Source organism: Sapajus apella, unplaced genomic scaffold, assembly GCF_009761245.1.
Source record: "Sapajus apella isolate SASKATOON/1434 unplaced genomic scaffold, GSC_monkey_1.0 scaffold18, whole genome shotgun sequence".
NCBI classification, from domain to species: Eukaryota; Metazoa; Chordata; class Mammalia; order Primates; family Cebidae; genus Sapajus; species Sapajus apella.
Window position 1 is genome coordinate 18,027,718 of NW_022436958.1, and position 24,467 is coordinate 18,052,184.

Consider the following 24,467-nt stretch of genomic DNA (forward strand, 5'->3'; position numbering starts at 1 on the left):
AAAAAAAAAAAAAAAAAAAAAAAAAAAAAAAAAAAAAAAAAAAAAAGTGCCTGTAAGATGAGTTTTGAGAGGTACTCATCGTGTTCCACTGACGGTATTAGAATTTTATATATACCTCCTAGGGAAAGTAATTATTTGAAGCAAAACTTACAGCTTTAAAAAAAATCTTAGATTCTGGACAAGAAACAAAATGACTCTAGCTGATTAAAAGCCAGGAGAAAAGCATCCTGTCTATGACAGTGGTGGGGGTGAGAACCTTTCAAGTCCCCTTCTTGTAGGCATGGGAGGCTGTTGTTTTTCACTGTCAAATGCAAACTGATGATAGACTTTAATATGCCTAGTTTTGCCATTCACAACTAGACTGGCCTGTGAGCTACTAGAGAGCTATGTATTATTACTATTTTTTCTCCATGCCCCAGAGCCCAGCATTGTCCTTGACAAAGCACAAAGTCATTGGCTAATATATATTTGCTGAATAGATACCAGCCAGGTTCTTAAAGAAAATTATTTCTTATTATTATTATACTTCAAGTTCTGGGGTACATGTGCAGATCATGCAGGAGGAGACAGGTTGTCCCATGTCCTCAAATTTATCACAATTCTTTACATTTGGGACACAGGTGACCACTTTACAAATTACACAGGAAACTTAATTGAAACTGAAATTTTATAGCTCCAACCAGGAGAGGTGGACATTTACAGATGGAGAGACTGAATGAGAACTTTTTCTGAGCTATCAGATTTTCTTTTCCACTCAAGTTCTTTTTATGTATTGCTGGCATCTGTCAAAGAGCAGGAGATGCCATTTATTGCAGCTGGGTACCCAGGTGGTCTACTGATATTCAAAGGGGACTGGTTTGGCATGAATTCTAGGGCTGCGTCACGCAGCTGTCATGAGCCACTCTGTGGCTAGAAGCAGCAGATGTTACTGATATCTGAAAGGCAGGCATATCATCAGACATGGGAGAAGACCAATGTAAAATGCAAAGTATCTGACCCAAATATCATTTAACAAATCACACACATTTTCCATCCAGTTTTCACATTCACATCCACATACAATTTTTTTTCACAGTTGAGACTAATTGATAGGCTTAATTATACAACAAGGAAAACAAAAGTTCCAATAATTCTACTTTTGTCTTCATAATCACTTAACTGTACTGAAAATACTTTCAAAGCCTCCAGGATGTATTATACTTTAAAATTAATAATTATCAAAAGATTAAAAAGTGTTACTGTATATTTTTTTTCCTTTTTTCATGAGTTACTTTTTGAAACAATCTGCTCATTAAAAAGCAATACTTGTTTATAACATGAAAACCTAAACATTAATTTCTCAAGCAGAACCATCTTATATTATGTAGGATTTTTAATATCTGACAGTTGGCTTTTCTTCTCTGTTATATTCATATATTTTATTTACACAGAGAATGGAAGATTTGCCATAATACAATCAGAACCATTTGTTGTATTGTTGATCTAAAGGACAATTGGGATTTTCTGAAATATCAACAGCCCTAATAAGATGTGGAGTAATGACATGTAACAATTTTTCTGATCCCAGAAAATACAGAAGCTATAAAGTGTTATCAATCCTAAAGGTCAGAAAACTCCAAAGCAAAGAAAGTTGTTGAAAGGCAAAAAGTAATAGTAGACTGTTCATAAAATGTGTTAGCATGTGTATTTTGGGGGTAGCTTCACGTTTTGAGCTGCTAGGAACTGGTGTCTGGTTTGGAGAGGAGAGGAGATTAAAGACTCCATCTGTGATCAGCACTACTTGACCATTAACTCTCATACACATCAGTTCATGCACATTTTGTTCTTAAACACATCCTCTTCTTCAGCTCTGTGTTCAGTATGTACACACCTTTGCATTCTTTCACTCTACTTTTTCCTCTCCCCTTCTGCTTCCCCCAGTCTTCTCCCACCTGCTCTCCCAAACGTCAGTTCCTAGGCCTTTGGAAAAGCAAAAGATAAACTATGGTTGAGAGACATCTTTTAAAAAAAACAAAACCTAGTTCAAGGTCAATTTGTTAAATCCTTTAGAAAATGAGTAAGTATGAAAAGGACCATTTTGAATTTGGGGCTTTCAGGAAGTTCATTACTAAATTAAGACGGGAAAATACTTGATAATTGAACATTTTAGAAGTAACCTGACATTGGTGGGATAAATATATGGGATGGATTCAACTCAGCATTGTCTATGTTTAATGCCAACTTGAAAATCTCCAAATTACTCTAATATGGCTATGACTTAAAAAATTCTCAAAGGAGAACAAAAGTGCTCTCCTGTTTTTTCTTGTTTGTAAAACATTTGTGACCCTTCTAAACAGGAATTTCCATATATGATGGGGAAACACACATTTATGTCTCATAATAAGTTTTATAGTGTCAGCTCCTTTATGCTTTCTCTTGTTCAGAGAATCATTTTTATTATGTTCTTTTAATACAGCTAAAATAAAATAAGGTTGCCTAAGTAGGAAGAGTTTTAAATTTCAGAGGGTTTTATCATTCCTATCTAAAAATATGATCTCTACAAGTGGTTTGTGTACCCCATATGAAAAAACTAAATCACAAATATATGGCAAAAAATGCAAAACCATCGTCAACCTCAATCCCTCTTCTTCTGCATGTGAGTTTTCTAAGGACACTCCAGATTAAATGACTTGTTCCAAATTCTACAATCAGTTTGTGTCTATTTCAAGAACAGAATCCAGCTTTCCAATTTTAAATGTGATACTTTATTTTCTATGCAAAATAATTTGTTTAAAAAACATGAAATTATCAAGTATTGGGCAGAATCCTCAGGTGTGTTGAATCTCCCTGTGGCTTCTGGCAGGTGACCACTTAACGGCCACAACAACTTGACGTAGAAAAATCTTCCTCTTGAGACGTTATTACATCAGACTTCAACTCTAGCAGCCACTCCAAAATAATATAAATCTAGGTTACGCTGGGAAGTTAAATGTAGGCTGAGTTAACGAAACAATTCCAGATGACATTCTGTCCATCAAAATGACAATGAAGAAAAAGTGGCAAGTTTTGTATCAAGAATGAAGAGAAAATACCTACTGTAACCTTTATGCCTGTCCCATCTGAATGACTTTCATGCCTTTGGTATTTGTGGGTGCCAGTTTATCAAGGATCATAGTGCCTTCAGCATCTCAATGAAGGCCTTTTTAGACTTTGTTTCCATTATAAGGATTAAGGGATTTGTCATCAGGTTACTTGAATATATAGAAAGTGGAGAGTTGGTATACTGACAGGGATTTTTTTTTTTTTTTGAAGTAGGAATATAGAACAAAATATTTTGAAAATTAAGTTACCAGTATCTTTAGGTTCTCCCTTTGCCAAAATTGAGAAAATAATAGCTGTTTTTGGTAATTCCATTACATGGTAGATACATTTTGTGTGCACTTTGTAATTTTTCTGATTTTTATCAATGTTAATTGATTAATAATCAATTTTTATTGAGCACTGATATGAGTTAAACTTTTTTTAGACTTTGCAAACACTGATAGAATATCTTTAATTTCTGACTTTTTACTACATATAAATTATACTTCAGTTTTATAATGTAGAAACATGATGCTTTTTCTTAAAGAGATAATGTGAGTGGGGCTATAAAGCTAATATATGTAAAACACACACACACACATACGCACACCTCTATGTATGTGTATATATACATATACACATCCTCACATTCACATACATATGCATGAACGTTTATCTGGATGACAAACTATAGAACTGAGAACCCAATGGGGTGGTGTAGAGGTAGACAGTCCTATAAATCAGTGAAAACTTGAGATCAATGAAAACTATCATAGTCAAAAACTGTTTATAGGAAGAAAACAAATGTGGGCCATGAAGGGAGGACATCATAGGTAAGGGAAAATACATATATTAATTCTTTTTTATATTTATTTGTAATTAACACATAACTGTGTATATTTGTAAGGTGCATTGTGTTGTTAGATCTATATATACATTATAGAAAGAGCCAATCACGTCAATTAACACATTCATCACCCCCCCAACTTATTTTTATATGTGTTGTGAGATGTTAAAATTATACTATTTAAGCAATTTTGAAATAAACAACACATCATCAACTCTGGTCACCTTGCAGTGCAACAGATCACTAAAACTTATTCTTCCAGTCTAACTGAATTTTATTTAATCCTTTGATCAACATCTTCTTTCCCCATCACTCCCGGTTCCCCCAATTTCTGGTAATCTACTTTCTCTTTTTATGAGATTGACTATTTTAGATTCCCTATATAAGTGTAATTATAAAGTATTGATCTTTCTGTGCCTGGCTTACTTCATTTAGCATAATGTCCTCCAGTTCCATTCATATTATCACAAATAATTCCCTTGTCTGTATAGCATGCCACTGTACATATACATATCACATTTTTTAATCCATCCAGCCATTGATGGGTACTTTGGTTGCATCCATATCTTGGCTATTCTGAGTAATACTGAAATCCACATGAAAATGCAGATGTCTCCTTCATATACGAATTTCAATTCCTTTGAATATATACCCAGAAGTGAGATTGCTGGATCATATGGTAATTCCAGTTTTAGCTTATTGAGGAACCATCAAACTATCTCCCAAAATAGCTGTACAAATTTACATTTCCATCGAAAGTGTACAAGGGTTCCCTTTTCTCCACATCCTCATGTGGAGAATGAGGATTTGGAGAATAACTGAAATATTACACTTATTATTAATCTTTTTATAATAGTTATTCTCATAGATGTTAGGTGACATCTGTTTTAATTTCCATGTCCTTCATGATTACTGATGTTGCACATTTTTTCATATATGTTAGAGATTCCTATCTCTTTTTTGAGAATCATCTATTCAGATCACTAGCCTATTTTTAAATTGGGTTATTAGTATTTTTGCTATTAAGTTACTTGAATTTCTTAAATATTTTTTATACTTGCTCTTTATCAGATATATGGTTTGCATATATTTTCTACCAATTCCTTAGTTGTCTCCTTACTCTGTTGTTTCCTTTGTTATGCAAGATCATTTTAGTTTGATGGAATTTAATTTGTCTCTTTTTGCTTTTGTTGCCTATACTTTTGGAGTCCTAGCCAAGATATCATTGCCCAGACTAATATCATGGAGTTTTTCCCCATGTTTTCATTGAGTAGCTTTACAGTTTCAAGTCTTATATTTAACTCTATATTTTATCCAATTTGACTTGACGTTTGTATATGGTGTGAAATAGTCCAGTTTCATTCTTCTGCACGTGGATATTCAGTTTTCCCAATACCATGTATTAAAGACAATCTTTCCTTCATTATGTATCCTGCTGAAAATCAATTAATATATACTTGGGTTTACTTTTGGGCTTTTGATTCTGTCCTACTGGTCTGTGTGTCTGTTTTTATGTCAGTTCCATGCTTTTTTGATTATAATAGCTTTATAGCATATTTTAAAATCAGGAAATGTGATACTCCAGCTTTGCTCTTTTTGTTCAAAATTGCTTTGGGTATTCAGTCTTTTCTGATTCCATATGAACTTGAGGATTATTTTTTATATTTCTGTGAAAATAACACTGGAATTTTAATGTTTTGCATTGAATCTGTAGGTTACTTTAGGTAGTATGAACATTCTACCAATATTACTCAAACATGGGATATATTTTTATCTATGTCTTCAATTTTTTAATTCAATGTTTTATAATTTTCAAAAAACACATCTTTTACCTCTGTGGCTAAATGTACTCCTAAGTATTTTTTATGTTATTGTAAATGGGATTGTTATTTTTCATTTCTTTTTAAGATAGCTCATTATTAGTTTATAGAAATGCTAGTGATTTTTGTATCTTGATTTTGTAACCTACAAATTTTTTTTTTATCAGTTCCAACAGATTTTTTGGTATAGCTTTTAGGGTTTTCTACATGTAAGATCATGTCATCAGCAAACAGAAAATTTTACTTCTTCCTTTTATATATGAATGCAGTTAGCTTATTCTTACCTAAATGCTCTGGCTAGGACTTCAAGTACTTTGTTGAATAGAAGTGGCAAGATTGGGCATTCTTGTTGTTGACCTTACAGTACAAGTTTTCAGCATTTCACTGTTGAGTCTGATGTTAGCTGTGGCCTTATCATACATGGCTTTTATTGTGTTGAGGTACATGTACTCTATACCTACTTTTTTGAGAGGTTTTAATGTAAGGGGATATTGAATTTTGTCAAATGTTTTTTTCTGCTTCTACTCAGATGATCATGTGCTTTGGGTTCTTCATTTTGTTAGACATGCCTTACAAGAAATACTACAAGGAGTTCTTCAACTTAAAGGAAAAGATACCACTAAGCAGAAACAAAAATGTATAAAAATATGGTCAGAGTAGAAGCAGGTGTGAGAGGGTCCAGCAGAAGAAACATGGCTGCCAGTGTGTTTGAGTCCATTAGCAAGTTTGGCCTGGCCTTAGCTATTCTAGGAAGTATGGTGAACTCTGCCTTATATAGTGTGGATGTGGGGCACAGAGCTGCCATCTTTGGCGGATTCTATGGAGGTCAGGACATTTAGGTAGGGGAATGGACTCACTTTCTCATCCCATGTGTACAGAAACCAATTTTCGTTAACTGATGTTCTTCACCATGTAATGTGCCAGTCATCACTGGTGACAAAGATTTGCAGAATGTCAATATCACACTTTGTGCCCTCTCTGGCCTGTTGCTAGTCAGTTCATTCACATCTTCACCAGCACTGGAGAGAACTAAGATGACTGTGTGCTGCCGTTCATAACTACCAAGACACTCAAGTCAGTGGTGGCTCACTCTGATGCAGAAGAACTGATAACCCAAAGAGAGCTGGTCTCCAGGCAGGTGTGTGATGACCTTACAGAGTGAGCAGCCACCTTTGGGCTCATCCTGGACATGTCCTTGACACATCTGACTTTGGGAAGGAGTTTGCAGAAGCCATGGAAGCCAAACAGGTAGCTCAGCAGGAAGCAGAGAGGGCCAGATTTATGGTGAAAAAGACAACATCAGAAAAAGGCAGCCATCATCTCTGCCAAAGGCAACTCCAAAGCAGCAGAGCTGATCACCAACTCACTGGCCACAGAGCGGGGACAGCCTGATTGAGCTTCATAAGCTGGAAGCTGTGATGAGACATTCCATACTGGCTCTCATACTCTCAGAATATCAGCTGCCCCAGTGAGGGCCCACCCTGCCTTCACCTCTGACAGCCAGCTGGACCACAGCCCAGTGACTCTTAACACTGCCTTCCTTTTTCTCCCCACCCCAGATTGGATGATTTCCAATGACCTGTTTTCAAGTTTATCAATCCTCCTTCTGCTTGTTCTGCCTGGCTATTGAACCCCTCTTTTGAATTGTTATTATGATATTCTTCAGCTCAGTGATTTCTGTTTGGTACTTTCTAATATTTCCTATCCCTGTTTTAAAGTTCAGTTTGTTCATGCATTGTGATTCAAACCTCAGTTAGCATCTTTATGACTGTTCCTTTGGACTGCCTATCGAGAAAATTATGTGTCTCCATTTCAATAGGGTTGGCTACTAGAGATTTATCTTTTATTTGAAGCATATTTTGCTATTTCTTCATTTTCCTTGACTCTCTATGTGGAAATCAGTACATTAAAGAACCACCTCTCCTAGTCTTGCTAGAATGGCCTTATGTTGGAGATATTCCTCCCTATCAGCATGGCTGGAGATTCTAGGTGCCTCAAAACACTGTACCATCTGCTTTGCTTTTATTGGTCCCTGTATTAGTCTTTTCTCATGCTGATAGTAAAGACATACCCAAGACTGGGTAATTTATAAAGGGAAGAGATTTAATTGACTCAGAATTCCACATGACTAGAAAGGCCTCACAATCATGGGGGGAGACAAAGGAGGAGGAAAGTGACATCTTACATGGAGGCAGGCAGGAGAGTTTGTGTAGGAGAAAACTCCTTTATAAAACCATCAGATCTTATAAGACTTACTCACTATCACAAGAACAGCAGCATGGGGGTAATCACCCCCATGGTTCAAACATCTCCCACCAGGTCCTTCCCACAACATGGGAATCATGGGAGCTACAATTCTAGAGCAGATTTGGGTGAAGACAGAGCCAAACAATATTTTTCTACCCCTGGCCGCTTCCAAGTCTTATGTTCTGACATTTCAAAACTAATCATGCCTTCCTAACAGTCCCCCAAAAGTCTTAGCTCATTTCACCATTAACTCAAAAGTCCACAGTCCAAAGTCTCATCTGAGACAAGGTGAATCCTTTCTGCCGATGAGCCTGTAAAATCAAAAGCAAATTAGTTACTTCCTAGGTACAATGGGGTATAGTCATTCGGAAAATATAGCTGTTCCAAATAGGAGAAATTAGCCCAAATGAAGAGGACCATAGGCTTCATGAAAGTCTGAGATCCAGTGGGGCAGTCAAATCTTAAAGCTCTAAAATGATCTCCCTTGAGTCCATGTCTCATATCCAGGTCACAACGATGCAAGAGGTGGGTTCCCACGGCCTTGAGCAACTCCACCATTGTGGTACAGCCCCAGGCCCTGCTGCTTTCCTGGGTTGTCATTGAGTGTCTGTGGCTTTTATAGGACACAGTGCAAGCTGTGGTGGATCTACCATTCTGGGATCTGGAGGACAGTGGCCCTCTTCTCACATATGCACCAGACAATGCCGGGCGGGGGGGGGTGTCTGTGTGGGGACTTGCACCCCACATTTCTCTTCTACACTGCCCTAGCAAGAGTTTCTCCATGAGAGCTCTGCTTATGCAGCACACCTCTGCCTGGACATCTAGGCATTTCCACCACATCTTATGAAACCTAAGCAGAGATTCCCAAACCTCAATTCTTGACTTCTGTGCACCTGCAGGCCCAGTACCATGTGTAAGCCACCAAAGCTTGGGGCTTGCACCCTCTAAAGCAACAGCCCGAGCTGTATGTTGGCCCCTTTAAGCCACGGCTGGGATGCAGAGCACCAAGTCTCAAGACTGCACAAAGTAACAAGGCCCTGGACCAGCTCATGAAAAAATTTTTTATCCTAAGTCTCCAGGCTTGTGATGGTACCAGTTTACTGTATTAGCCCATTCTCATGCTGCTAATAAAGAAACATCCAAGACTAGGCGATTTAAAAAAAAAGGGGTGGAGGGTTTAACTGACTCACAGTTCCACATGGGGGGGTTTAATTGACTCACAATTCCACATGGCTGAGGAGGCCTCACAAAATGGCAGAAGGCAAAGGAGGAGCAAAGGCATGTCTTACACAGCAGTAGGCAAGAGCTTGGTTAGGGGAACTCCCCTTTATAAAACCATCAGATCTCATGAGACTTATTCACTATTAAGAGAACAGCATGGGAAAGACTCACCTCCATGACTCAGTTACCTCCCACTAGGTTCTTCCCATGACACATCGAACTCATGGGAGCTACAATTCAAAATGAGATTTGGGTGGAGACACAGCCAAGAGATTAGTTATTGCCAAGTCATGCTATTGCCTTCAGAGAGTTGAAATAGATGCCAGTCTCCTGAGATTCAACTAGAGAGGCTAGTGTGTTAGATGTGTGTTCCAGTTCCTTCTTTTCTTGCAGAGAAGCTGAGAGCCAAAGTTTATGTCCCACTTATTCTGTCCTTCACCAAGCAGACAGTCTGAAACAGCTGCCTCTGCTCATAATCAGAATGCTCACTTTGAGCCTGGTGAGAGAGATGCTGAGCATTTTCAAGTTTAAACCTCATTATCTTGTCCCCTGTTGTCTAGCAGACTCAAGAATGCACTGTCAACTCCCATAGATAGGTGATTTAGGAGCCAGTCCCTTGGGCAAAGGCTATAAAAGTTGGGGCACTCAAAGCATGCAGAAACTACTCCCAGTGAGAGTCTACATATCTGGATTTACTGCTGGGGCATGCTAGGGAAAAATATGCAGGGAGAGCCCATTCTCCTGTTCAAACAAGCGGAAGCGTCACACCCTCCTAGCAGTGGAAGAAGGTAGTCCAGAATTATCACTGAAACCAAGCAGGGAAGAAGGTGCAGAGAATACCCACTTTTCCAATCAGGAATGAAGAAGTCCCCCAGTTTCTCTCTAATGAGAGACTGCAGAAATTTATCTCAAAAACAAGCCAAGGAAGGAGGCAAGGAGAATGTCTACTATCCTATTAAAGCAAGCAGAACTTTTATAACCTCTCTTGCAGGGGTAGACTGATATTGCAGGAATTTATCTTAGGAGCAAGCCAGAGAAGAAGGTACATACAGGACATGTCTTCCTTTCCATTTAAGCTGGAGGAGGTTTATTCTTTATTTGCTCTGTAGTTTCCCAGATACTGGCTTGTTAAAAGGCCAGAACTGGCTGGCCTTGGTGGCTCAAGCCTGTAGTCCCAGCACTTTGGGAGGCCAAGGTGGGTGGAGTACTAGGGCAGTTCAAGACCAGCCTGACCAACATGGTGAAACCCCATCTCTACTAAAAATACAAAAAAAAAAAAAAAAAAAAAAAGTCAGGCATGGTGGCGCACCTGTATTCCCAGCTACTTAGGAGGCTGAGGCAGGAGAATCACTTGAACCTGGGAGATGGAAGTTGCATTGAGCTGAGATCACACCACTGCACTCCAGCCTGGGCAACAGATAGAGATTCCATCTCAAAAAAAAAAAGCCAGAACCATGGGAAAGCCTGAGACCAAATTTGGGGGAATTTAGAAGCTGGGCCAATCCTGAGTGCTACAGTTGCTAGGAGGGCTCATATAATATGAACCTTTTTTCCTTTTTTTTTCATTTGTGCTTGAGAGAAATCTTCTGATGTCCTGTCCCTGTGGTTCATCAAGCATGGTGATTGAAGAGCCAAGCCCTCCATAGAAACTGCAAAATTTGGCACTTTATATGTGGTACATGCCGCTCAACACCTCAGGAAGAAGCTAGGACTTGGGATTCTTCTTCTCGTTTGTAAGGCTCTGTGCTCATGGCGGAGCTAAAGTATGAGTATATTTCTGCTTTCAGTATCCATTTTAATGTGATTATTTCTCAGTAGTCTGACATGTAGGGGTCTTTCATCTATATTTTGGCTATTTCTCAGTAGTCTGACATGTAGGGGTCTTTCATCTATATTTTGGCTTTCTCTTGGAGAGAACTGACTCATGTGTAGGCGTATACTAGATGTGTCTGTGGGATGAGGGGTAGCCCAGAGACTGCTCTTTCACCATGTTGCTGACATACCCTCATATATTATTTCTTATTTCCCAAATTTTGTCAAGTTATTAAATTCTCTCTATTTCATTGGCATCAGCATGGGCAAAGTCATCATCTCTATTCTAGATTGTTGGAATAACTCCTCAATAAATCACTCATTCACTCCATTCCAATTCATTTTCCAAAGCTAAGTATTTTTATGTGAACTAAATTGCCTTAATCCTCACAACAGTGTTCTTTTAGCAGGATTTCTGGGCTAGATGCTTCTAGTTTCATTTTACTGTCTTATACCCAAATCACAGAAAGGTCACCCAGCTAGTAAGTTGAAGAGCTGGGATATAATATCAGGAGCTATAGCCTTTACTCATAATCATTGTGCTACATGGCCTCCATTGTATATTATTGTTGTTTGTTTTCATTAAGGCTATATTAAACAATGACTTTGTGCCAGAGGTAGTATGTGTATGCGTTAGGAGAAAGATAAATATAAAAACAAGCAGCTGCATGAATTTGTCACAACAGCTGTAAAATTAGAAACAATAGCAGCACTAGAACTGAGATTGCAAAGTGGAGATTATGAAGTTTATGAACTTTAATTAAAATGTCACTGACGTAGGTGCCAAAAAACATGAAAAGGATAAACTATGTTAGTTAATTGTCTCCTAGCAGGGGAAGAAAATCAACTAGATAATCAAATGAGCAATGGGCATTTTACATTTTGTTTAAGAACCTTCTCCATCATCAGAAGACATTTATAAAAATATCTGGGAACAAAGACAAGTTTTAATTCCCTGTGGATGATAGCATAGTTTATACTGTATACATGGTCAAATTTACTTGAAAGAGATATAATATAAAATATTAATCTTTTGAAAGCCTAGAAAATAACAATCAGATATACTCAGTGATACAAAGTAATTCAGATATCACTTGTTCACGTGAATGAGACATCATGTTTTATTCAGCTTACACTGTTCGGACGTTGTAAAAATTTCAGGGAATGAAATGCAGTATTCTAATTAGAAGCTAACAGAGGAATTGTGGGTAGCTACAGAAATAAACATCATTTTTTACAATAGATTAAAAAACTGAAAATTGAGGATGGGAAAGAACATGTATCACTAAAATATATTTTTACCATATTAGTGATACATGTTTTTTAGGAACCAGGCACCATTTCTCTCTGTTTCCACTGCCACCATTCTTGTCCTAATCCCCAGCATCTCATCTGTCTATTCAATGGAATCTTAATTATCTTGCTGCTTTCACTGTTGTTTCCTACCTGTTGTTTAGGAAAAAATATGCTAAAATTTTATAATTCATAATTTTACCATGACAAAAAATATACAATATATATACACATATATAAAATATAAAATAATGATATGTATTTTATATTATTTAATGGTAAAAGGAAACAGATATCTAGGATACAGATATTGAACAAGTGATGATTTTTTGTTGTGTTTTATAAATTTTTAAGCTATTTGAAAGATAGATGACTTTAAAAGGTATTATGCAAAGAAACACATAATCTAGTAATGAGAAACATGATTAATATTTCAGGAGAAAAGCAAGGAGAATGACTAAATTAGTGGCATCCTTAAAAACGATACCAGGGATATAATGGGGGCTGAAAAAGAAGTATTGATTTGTCTTCGATAGGATAAAGATTAACTGCCTCCATTTTAACAGGAAGGAAGAATGTAAAACTGTGTGTAATTACAAGAAGTTTCATTTATTTCATGAAGCTAGAAAGATGAGCGAGTTATCAATCAATGAAATACTTTGATTATTTAAGAATGCGCTTCCCTGTTTTTTAAGGGAGATGAAGGTTTCTATTCTTCTCTTATATTCATCCTTATCTCAGAGTTTGTTGGACCTATTTTTCTGCTAGCATTATATTGTTTAAAAAATTATAAAATAAGAAAGAATTAGATTTATATGAAATGCACAAACCATTATAACTTATTATTTATCATCTTTTATCTTCTGATAAAAAAGTGAATGTCTCTTACTGCTACCCAAGTCCAATAGCAGCTCTCTTCTAAGCTGAATGTTACCTGAAGGGTCAGGTGGAAAGTTATTTTTTTTTTCTTCCCTATTGTACTCCATACTTTGAGACAGAGTTTCACTCTTGTCACTCAGGCTGGAGTGCAATGGTGTAGTCTTGGCTCACTCCAACCTCTGCCTTCCAGGTTAAAGCAATTCTCATGCCTCAGCTTCTCAAGTAGGTTGGACTACAGGCATGTGCCACCACATCTGGCTAATTTTTGTATTTTTAGTAGAGATGGGGTTTCACCCTGTTTGCGAGGCTGGTCTTGAACTCCTGACCTCAGGTGATCTTCATGCCTCAGCCTCCCAAAGTGCTGGGATTGCAGGAATGAGCCACTGCACCTGGCTGGAAATGTCCAGAAAGATATTTTTCTTTCAAAAATAGTAACTCTACTTAAATTAGACGTATCAAATGAAAACAATGTTAATTATAGTATAAAGCCATGTCTTCCAAATTTTGTATAGCATTAACTATGACTTCTATTTATTGTGACAAGAAAATCTGTAGCATATATTTAATATATGTATATATAAAATTGTATGTATAGTATTGTATGTACACACACACACATATATAAACAATTAGCATAAGCTATGGCTATAAAATGTAATTTCATAGAAATAAGTATTTATTTTTTGAGACAGAGTCTCGCTCTGTCGCCAGGCTGGAGTGCAGTGGTGTGATCTTAACTCATTGCAACCTCCGCCTCCTGGGTTCAAGCAATCCTCCTGCCTCAGCCTCCCAAGTAGCTGGGACTACAGGTGCATGTCACCACAGCCAGCTAATTTTTGTATTTTTTAGTAGAGAGAGGGTTTCACCATGTTGGCCAGGGTGGTCTCGATCTCTTGGCCTCATGATCTGCCTGCCTCAGCCTCCCAAAGTGCTGGGATTACAGGTGTGAGCCACTGTGCCTGGCCAGAAATAAGCATTTTATGGATACTTTACATAATACTTAGCCTTAAATACACAGTGAATCTAGGATACTAAGAAATATATGGTATATTTTCTAAGAATTTATAGTTTTAAAGGAGTGATAAGGAAGTGAATAGTCAGTTCTTCAAAAAAAGCATACTTAAAATACAAAAGGTACACATTACTAAATCTCCCCCAGAGCTTTGTAGAAGAAATGATCTTGGTGAAGATGAGTTTTGAAGGTTATGTGGACATTGAGCACCTATAAAGGCATCCTAGCACATAATAAGTCCAAAGGCTTAAGCTGCAAGGAATATGAACAGCTTAGAATGAATGGTCATTTATAATTCCAGATGGGTGGAGAATAATTGATTTTTCTTCAAATCAAATTTAGTTTTTGACCACAGCATCTAACATGTACAAATTTATTAATAGCAGATTTGGATACCAAACTACTAACTAGCAATTGGGTTAACTATTAAAAACTAGAAATTAGGTACTCTAATAAAGAGACACAAATTAATTATATCTTACCTACATAATTCCAATGCTACAGGTATTTAAATATATCAAGATCTTTCAAATTAGCATCCTTTGCCAAAAGTAAGTGTAGTATACTAGTTCTAAATTTTGCATCAGCATTTTGCTTGAAACATTTAAGATCTGAAGATTTGGCCTAAGCTTCAGTGGCTTATTCTCATCCAGTATTATTGCATTATTTACAATGATTGTTCCTTTTCTCAGATTTGGCAATGTGGAGGCTCCTTGGAGATTGTTACTTGTTCCCATGTTGGTCATGTTTTTCGCAAGGCAACTCCATACACTTTTCCTGGTGGCACGGGTCATGTCATCAACAAGAACAACAGGAGATTGGCAGAAGTTTGGATGGATGAATTTAAAGATTTCTTCTACATCATATCCCCAGGTACAGAATTCTGAAATTTTTAATTTCTCTACAGGAGAAAATAATGTCGAAACATACTGAATATGTGTTTCATTATTGCTGTTATTCTACTATTTAAATTTTATTTATTACCATAATATTGTAGAAAATTGTATATGAGAAAGCTGTACTATAAAGTAATTTTTGATGTAAAATAAGAACTATATTTCAAATCCCTAAATATTATCTTTTTTCTTAGCCCAAGTATTATGCTAGAAAAATGGAGCAAGCAGTACAGAGAGATCTAACTTAACTCATATTTATTAACTCAAATTAAGAATATTTAAAAGAATATCTCAGTAGGGGAAGGTTAAATGACATCATACAGAAACAAGATAGAAAATTATGCAGATATTCAAATTTATATTTCTAAAGAATAACATAATAAATTATCCATTAATAAATATATGTGGAAAATAATGTAAGACTAAAATCTTTTCATACTTTAGTTACAGAGAAGTATATATATTAAAGTAGAAGTAAATATAGGCTATCAGTGGGTGGGAGGATTATGAGTAATTTTTTACATATATTTTCTAAATTCTCTCAATATTCATACTTTACTTATTTTTAAAATTAAAAGAGTTAGAAGCAAATGCTCGTTCCTTGGTGCCAGAAAGAAGAACTGGAGCAAAGTCAAAAAATTTTCTCAGCAAGGCAATTTTACTTTCTGCAGAAATGATGCTTCTTGGAAGCTGATTGTCACAAGAGCACCACGAACAAAGAAAAGCAGAGGTTTTCATCTCTGACACATCGGGTCCTTACTGCTGTGTCCTGTCTCCATTGGCTGGAGCTGGACAACACAATCTAGACTGATCCCCACTGGCTAAAAACTTAAAACTTTCTTAAATAGGCAAACTTGTGTGATGGAGAACGAAGAAAGGAAGGGGTTTGTTTATGGGAAACTAGGAAGATAAAAACATTTCCAAATAAGGAAGAGGCATAGGCGGTAAGCCAGGAAATGCATGGGCATGTTCAGACATGTCTGAGCAGCTATAGGACAGAACAAATAATTTGGTTAAGGTACAAGGAAATGGAATGTACTTATTCCCTTACTATCTTTAACAGCTACATAGGGCTTAACAAAGTGTTATTAGCAAAAAGCAAAGAAGCTTGAAGGAAATTTGTTTTTAAAATAAACCATTATTTCTAACACTGATTTACTCTTTAACAAAAAAGCAAACTTTGAAGAGGAACATTTTACTTTTCACAAAAGTCATTAAAAAGGAAAAAAATGAGAAAATTTTATTACTGGGTAGTGGGATTGTTAGTAAATTCTTTATTATATTCTAGATTTCTGCAATAGCCATATTACTTATTAAAAAACAACAACAACAACAAAAAGCCAAAGCATTTAAAAAGGGAGAAAAATATGGATACAAAAAGATTCAGTTTTTATATAGGCCTTATGGTCATCAGTGACATTATTGTCATTATTATGTAACCTATAAGGACAATAACAAAAATCCAGCCCTACGTCCTCTTTCTTAATTAGCTGGCTTAGAAAAGCCTATCTAGATTTTAATTGGCATGCTCTGATTTTTGAAGGTTTGAATTCTAAATATTTTTGCAAAATATTTTGCAAAATATTTAGAGCTTCATTCTGAACCAAATTTGAATGAACCTACTCCAAGTCACATCCTCTAGAGTTCCAGAGAACATGTGACCAAGATGATTTGGTTATAGGTTAATGTTACACATTTTAGGGAGACATAAGACACATCAGTGAACGCATGTGAGGGTATATTTGTTTGGTCAAGTTATTATCTAAAGACCCAGAATCAATAGAAAAGAGTGACTGGGTTAAGATAGGAGGTTGTGGACACCGAGGTTCTTATCATGTAGATCAATTATCATAGGTGGTCACCTTAGAGACAATAGTTGGCAAGTGTTTCTTATTCAAACCTTTAAAAGGTACCTTAAAATAAACTCTTAGTTGATCTCCTCAGGTTTGGAAGGGCGTGGAAGGGGAAAGGTCTAGATACATACAGATTGTCCTCCACAAAAAATGTCTTTGAAGGGCCATTTCAAGTTTATGGCAAAGAAATCTACTTTGGAGTTTCTTCTTTATCTGTTATTTATACCACAATCAGATTGATGATGAAGTGGATACATTGTCTGGAGTAAACACCGGGGGGTTCATCCTCTCATGTTAAGAAAATTTAGGACAGGGACACAGATGAGGAGTTTAGAAGCAGAGGTTTACTAGGCAGAAGAAAGAGAAAGGACAGCCCTCTCTCTCTCACCGGAGAGAGGGCTTCTGAAAGGGAAAGATCACCAGGTTGGATTCGTGAATTTTTTTTTTTTTCTTTTGAGATGGAGTCTTGCTCTGTTACCCAGCCCAGGCTGGAGTACAGTGGCGCAATCTCGGGTCACTGCAACCTCCACCTCCTGGGTTCAAGTGATTCTCCTGCCTCAGCCTCCTGAGTAGCTGGGATTACAGGCATGTGCCACCATGCACAGCTAATTTTTGTATTTTTAGTGGAGACAGGGTTTCACCATGTTGGCCAGGCTGGTAATGAACTCCTGACCACCAGTGGTCGGCGCTCACCAGCCTCCCAAAGTGCTGGGATTACAGGCTTGATCCACCACGCCCAGTCAAAACGTTTTTATATACAAGTACCAAGAAGAGAAGGAGCAGGAGGGGCAGTATGAAGTTGCTTAATAATATCCAGCTTTGCTATATAGAGAAGACGAATGAGGGTACTGTATGTGTAAGTGTGTGATTAGAAGGACTTTTTCATGTTTTCAAGCCTCTTCTATGTTTAAAAAAAAAAAAAAAAAACTATTGCTAGGAACACCATTTTATGCATAGATATATTTCTCTTTACGGTAGAAGTCTAGTCCAGATGTTCAGAGTTGAATTCAGCAAGAGCGTGTAATATTCACAGCAAGGCAGTGACATTTATATAACCTTTTCATTTTCTTTTGATGATACTTTTTGAATTCAAATCATTACTTGTAGAAATATATAAGTTCAAATATGAATAAAGGAATAATGGAGAAAAAAGCATATTATGTGTGATTACATGCAATGCACTTTCAGGAATATGAGTAATTGAGAATAATTGTAATCTCATGTATATTTGTCCATGATGAATATTGGTGAAAGGTAATGTGCTAGTCTTTTGTATAATTTTCCACTGAATGAAAAAGGCAGATAAATGATGGAACCATTTCTCAAACTATAATGAAATGACTAAATTTAGAATGTAAAGGGTGGGGAAAAAATGCTTGCAATGAGGAAATGATGACTATGTGGCACAATAGGGACTGTTTGTATATCCTGGAAAGTGTAGTTTTTACATTGCAGTAAATATTATTTGGGTTATTTTTCATATAAAATGGACTTATTTAAATCTAGAAAAGTAGTTTGGGAAGCAGAACAAGGACTTTTGAGGAATGTGTTGAAGATACCTAAGAACTTCCTAAAGGACATTTATGTTTACATGTGTCTCAGAGACAGTCTGTGTAGCTAAGCAATCATGGAATCTACCTGCAATAGTGTTGGCAGAGGGAGGAACCCCCAAACCTGAAACACAAAACAATGAATTGCTTCTCCCTGGAAAGGGAAGAATGGACACAGGCTGGAAACTAGTGCTAGATGTCTAAAAACAATTTGAGCCCTTGGAATATTTTATATTATCCAAAAACGGATAAAACAGGTTGTATTTAGGAAGTCAGAAATCTATTATTTTTATGATAACAATTTCAGCCATTGTTAATTTAGGCTAAAATAGTGCTGATTATTTTAATTTAAAATCAAAATAATGCTTTTTTTGCTATCCTCTGGAATTTTTATTTTCTATTTTTCATCACTTTGGATAATGGGTGAGTTTGTAAAGACAGAATCTGGTGTGTGTATTAGAGAAGGAGGGGTGGGAGCTACATGCATTTACATCCATAGTTCGAACTACATCCTTTACTATAGCCCACACGTGCGCGCGCACACACACGTGTATTTATGAAAAACTGTAAAGAGCTTGAGTTTATATTGAGCTCCCCAGAACTTCCTTAACATGGTGAAAGAAATTACACTGGTTCTAAAAAAAAAAAAAAAAAAAACCTCTATATATGTGGGCTTCTACTCCCAAATTGTATTCTTAGGCAATTTCTCAAACGTCAGTCTTTTGAATTCTGACAATAACTTTCTTACTTCCAATATACTCTATAAAAAATATTGCTTGCCTACTTTACTTTATTGGTTGACTTCAGGAATGCTTCAGCTCTGTATCTGTTTCGAACTATCTGTGTGGGTATTCCTTCTCTCTTTGTATTTCCTGAAGTTTGATAAAATGGGGAAGCCATCATCACTTTTTACCATAATGTTTTAATTTTTATTACTTGTCTATATCCAATGGAGTTCTTTACCATAATGTTTTAATTTTTATTACTTGTCTATATCCAATGGAGTTCAGAGACAACTATTATCTATAGTGCCTAGCAACATTCCTGACATTTTGTTATAAAATTTTTATTGAATAACTGGAAGAATGAAAGAATGAATAATTTTTGAAAGGGAACCACCCTTGCTTCTTTCTTTCTGCCAAATTATCCATGGGTGTCTGGTTTATATCAGGGAAACTCTTCACAAGAATTGAGGCAAATAAGCCTTTGTCCCACCTCTCTGATTGAGCTCTGGATAAGGATCCACTGTTTAAGGAGAGGTGAAGGGTCTTCTTCATAAATCTCTTATATCATTCTGTAACCACACAGCAAGTTATCCTTGCCCACTGCCCAGGCAGAGCTGATTTATCAAGACAGGGGGATTGCAATAGAGAGTTTAAGTCACATAAAGCTGGCTGTATAGGAGATCAGAGTTTCACTATTACACAAATCAGTCTCCCTAAAAACTCAGGAATCAAGATTTTTAAGGATAATTTGGTGGATAGGTGGGGTCAGGAAATGAGGATTGCCAAGTGGTCCGAGAAGAAATCATAGGGAATCGAAGTGGGTTTTTCTTGCAGTCTTCTGTTCCTGGGTGGGATCACATAACTGGTTGAGCCAGATCACCCATCTGAGTGGCAACAGCTGGTGCATCAAAATGCAGGGTCTGCAAAATATCTGCAGCATTGATCTTTACTTTTACCTCACAACAGTGATGTATCCAGGAGCAATTTGGGGAGGCTCAGAATATTGTGGCCTCTGGCTGCATAACTCCTAAACCATAATTTTTAATATTGTGGCTAATTTGTTAGTCCTACAAAGGCAGACTAGTGCACAGGCAAGAAAGTGGTTTGTTTCAGAAAGGGCTGTTATTTTTGTTTCAACATTACACTAAGTTCTTTCCCAAAATTAGTTTGGCCTGGGCCCAGGAATGAACAAGGACAGTTTGGAGGTTAGAAGCAAGATGGAGTTGGTTAGGTCAGATCTCTTTCACTGTTTTTCTCACTGTTATAATTTTTGCAAAGGCAGTTTCAATTCCTCTGAGTTTTCCATAGGAAAAGAAAATTCCATTGGTTTACATATGTGCTTGGGATTTTATGATTTCACCGTAATCACAGGTGCACACTGTAATATCATCTTAACCCTCCAGGGCTAATACAAAAGTCTAACAGGTGCAATTAAAGCAGACAAAATTGTCTAACAGAGTAGCATAATACACAAGCCCACAGACTAAAATACGGTTACTTTTATACATTTTGGTTTTTATATTTCTTATGACTCCCAATTAATTTAAAGTTTAAAATGAGATGTATAAATAGCTACATGTGTGAATACCTTTATCTGACTTTTTTTTCCCCACAATATTTACTATATATCCTAACAGTCTTGGCCTTTACCCATTAGCCATTTGGTAATATTGACAAAGTTGGCAGGGTCTACTTATGTCTTCTAAATAGGTGTGTAAATAAAGAGTAGACATACTTTGAAATCATGCTGAATAATAGCTTTTTTTTTTTTTTTTTTTTTTTTTTTTGTGACAGAGTCTTGCTCCATCGCAAGGCACCAGGCTGGAGTGCAGTGGCGCAGTCTCCACTCACTGCAACCTCCGCCTCCCAGGTTCAAGCAATTCTCCTGCCTCAGCCTCCTGAGTAGCTGGGACTACAGGTGTGCGCCACCACATCTAGCTAATTTTTGTATTTTTAGTAGACATGGGGTTTCACCGTGTTGGCCAGGATGGTCTCACTCTCTTGACCTCGAATAGATTTTTTCTCATAATTGTTTAGTTTGATTTCTGGCTGTCTTCTTAAGGATGCAAATACTACAGCATCATTGATTTTTAAAGTCCTATAGGCTATTAAAGCCTAAGGCAGTTTTTAGAAATAATTGAGCTGTTTTAGCTTGAACCAATCTGATGGTCCAAAGCAAATCCTTTGAAATGAAGTTGTGTAAGCAAAATCTGCTCTTCACAGAATACCACATTATAAAAGGCAACATTTTTTTCCTCTCTTGGTCACAAGTGAAAATCTTCAGAACTTTAAGATAGACTATAGTCATAATACTTTCTGTATGTCTGATATGCCGGCTGTTTTATAAGTAGTGATTTTCTTTTGGGGGAAAGGTAGATCTCTAGCTGTATATCAATAGGCAAGGTCATTAGAAACAGCTGTTTTTATACAATGCCGAGGTTATTCTCCCTTTACTTGATGGACACTCTTGTTTTGAGCAGAAACATATTAAAATTAAATTTAAAGGATCACAAAACATCCTTTGAAGGTATTTATATGTAACTGGGAAAATAGCTTATTTTTTCTTTGGCAACATTGTAGTAGATAGCTCTGTATTCCAGTTAACCACAACCCACACATAAAGAAGACTCTTTGAACTTACTTTGAAGGTTAACTCCCTATTTGTTAACCTTTTAAAAATGCTTAAGAAAAATCAGCTCACCAAAGGCAGCCTCCATGAGCAGCATCTTTGCATCATTATTAAAGTTTAAAGCCTATATTCATTTCTGTCACTTGAAATTTCTATCTATGAAATACTAATGTTTTTAATATGCTTACTTTTTGAAAAACACAATATTTAATAACCAGCTCTTTGAATGTAGGGCTTAATTTCTTCTGTCATGAAAATGTCCCAGGCTGATTTCACAACCACAGGTTTTGCTGTTTCCAGCAAAATGTGCAGTGTGAATATTTTTTTAATAATGTAGGAATATTAGTTTTTGGTTAGATTAACAGGAATTCATCCAAAAAGACTGCAGCACTTCTGAAAATATAGTACATTTGTACCTATGAATTTTGAACTTTTGTGGGATTTAATAATGCTTTTTCAGCAGCAGCAACCATCGTATCAATGAGGGAATGTGGTAAGATGAGAAAATTCTAAATCATATTAATGTGCCACGTTACAATAACACATAATGCATTATTTGTGTGATGCCCTAAAATGCTAAATATTGAAAATAAAGAATGACAGCTATATTCACCTGCTTTTCCTTGCTACAATCAATTAAAACAGTTTTGGATTGTTTAATTCTTTAAGGCATTAGGTCAGCATTTATTATTAGTCCTTTTATTGGTATTTTATGGGTTATTTGTATTTTTATTGTAGTGATACTGCCTTGCTTCTGTCTTCATTTGTTAAGTGCTTATTAAGTTTTTGTCACTTTTTCAAGTAGGAAGGACTATGAGCACTTTTAAAATGGTTATCTTTGCTATTAAAGAGTCAACTCTCTACATGAGCACATTTAATTAGTTAAAATAAAAAATAAAATTAAATAAAGATGTTCTTTGAAACCAACGAGAATGAAGACACAACATACCAGAATCTCTGGGACACATTTAAAGCAGTCTCTAGAGAAAAATATATAGCAATAAGTGCCCACATGAGAAGCAAGGAGAGATCAAAAATTGACACCCTATCGTCAAAACTGAAAGAGTTAGAGGAGCAAGATCAAAAAAATTCAAAGTCTAGCAGAAGACAAGAAATAGCTAAGATCAGAGCAGAACTGAAGGAGATAGAGACACAAAAAACCCTTCAAAAAAATCAATAAATCCAGGAGCTGGTTTTTTGAAAAGATCAACAAAATAGACAGACCACTAGCCAGATTAATAAAAAAGAAAAGACAGAATAACCAAATTGATGCAATAAAAAATGATAAAGGGGATATCACCACAGATTCCACAGAAATTCAAACCATCATCAGAGATTATTACAAACAACTCTATGCACACAAACTAATAAACCTGGAAGAAATGGATAAATTCCTGGACACTTGCCTCCTGCCAAGCCTAAACCAGGAAGAAGCCGAAACCCTGAAGAGACCCATAACAAGGTCTGAAGTTGAGGCAGCAATTAAGAGCTTACCACCCAAAAAAAGCCCAGGTCCAGATGGGTTCACAGCTGAATTCTACCAGGCATACAAAGAGGAGCTGGTACTATTTCTTCTGAAACTATTCCAAACAATACAAAAAGAGGGAATTCTTCCCAAATCATTTTATGACACCAACATCATCCTGATTCGAAAACCTGGCAGAGATTCAACAAGAAAAGAAAACTACAGGCCAATATCCATGATGAACATAGATGCAAAAATCTTCAATAAAATACTGACAAGCCGATTGCAACAGCACATCAAAAAGCTTATCCACCATGATCAAGTAGGCTTCATCCCGGGGATGCAAGGCTGGTTCAACATACGCAAGTCTATAAACATAATTCACCACATAAACAGAACCAAAGACAAAAACCACATGATTATCTCAATTGATGCAGAGAAGGCATTTGACAAAATTCAACAGCCCTTTATGCTAAAAACATTCAATAAGCTAGGTATCAATGGAACATATCTCAAAATAATAAAAGCTATTTATGACAAACCAACAGCCAATATCATACTGAATGGGCAAAAACTGGAAGCATTCCCCTTGAAATGTGGCACCAGACAAGGATGCCCACTCTCACCACTGCTATTCAACATAGTATTAGAAGTTCTAGCCAGAGCAATCAGGCAAGAAAAAGAAATAAAGGGCATTCAAATAGGAAAGGAGGAAGTCAAATTGTCTCTATTTGCAGACAACATGATTGTATATCTAGAAGACCCCATCGTCTCAGCCCCAAACCTCCTGAAACTGATAAGCAAGTTCAGCAAAGTCTCAGGATACAAAATCAATGTGCAAAAATCACATGCATTCCTATACACCAATAACAGACTTAAAGAGAGCCAAATCAAGAACAAACTTCCATTCACAATTGCCACAAAGAGAATAAAATACCTAGGAATACAACTAACAAGGAATGTAAAGGACCTCTTCAAGGAGAACTACAAGCCACTGCTCAACGAAATGAGAGAGGACACAAACAGATGGAGAAACATTCCATGTTCATGGTTAGGAAGAATCAATATCGTGAAAATGGCCATACTGCCCAAAGTAATTTACAGATTCAATGCTATCCCCATCAAGCTACCAATGACCTTCTTCACAGAACTGGAAAA

At 36.5% G+C, this 24,467-nt stretch overlaps 1 protein-coding gene and 1 pseudogene across 8 annotated transcripts in view; both read left to right on the plus strand.

The window, feature by feature from the left end:
• The window catches only part of GALNT13 (polypeptide N-acetylgalactosaminyltransferase 13), a 593,565-nt gene that overhangs the window by 415,145 nt on the left and 153,953 nt on the right, over window positions 1–24,467 (plus strand). For all 8 annotated transcript variants that reach the window (XM_032286428.1, XM_032286423.1, XM_032286422.1 and 5 more), the window contains one exon: window positions 14,884–15,064. In XM_032286428.1, coding sequence (XP_032142319.1) covers window positions 14,884–15,064 — 181 coding nt within the window. The remainder of the gene's footprint in view (window positions 1–14,883; window positions 15,065–24,467) is intronic.
• Window positions 4,985–7,709, plus strand: LOC116557017 (annotated as a pseudogene).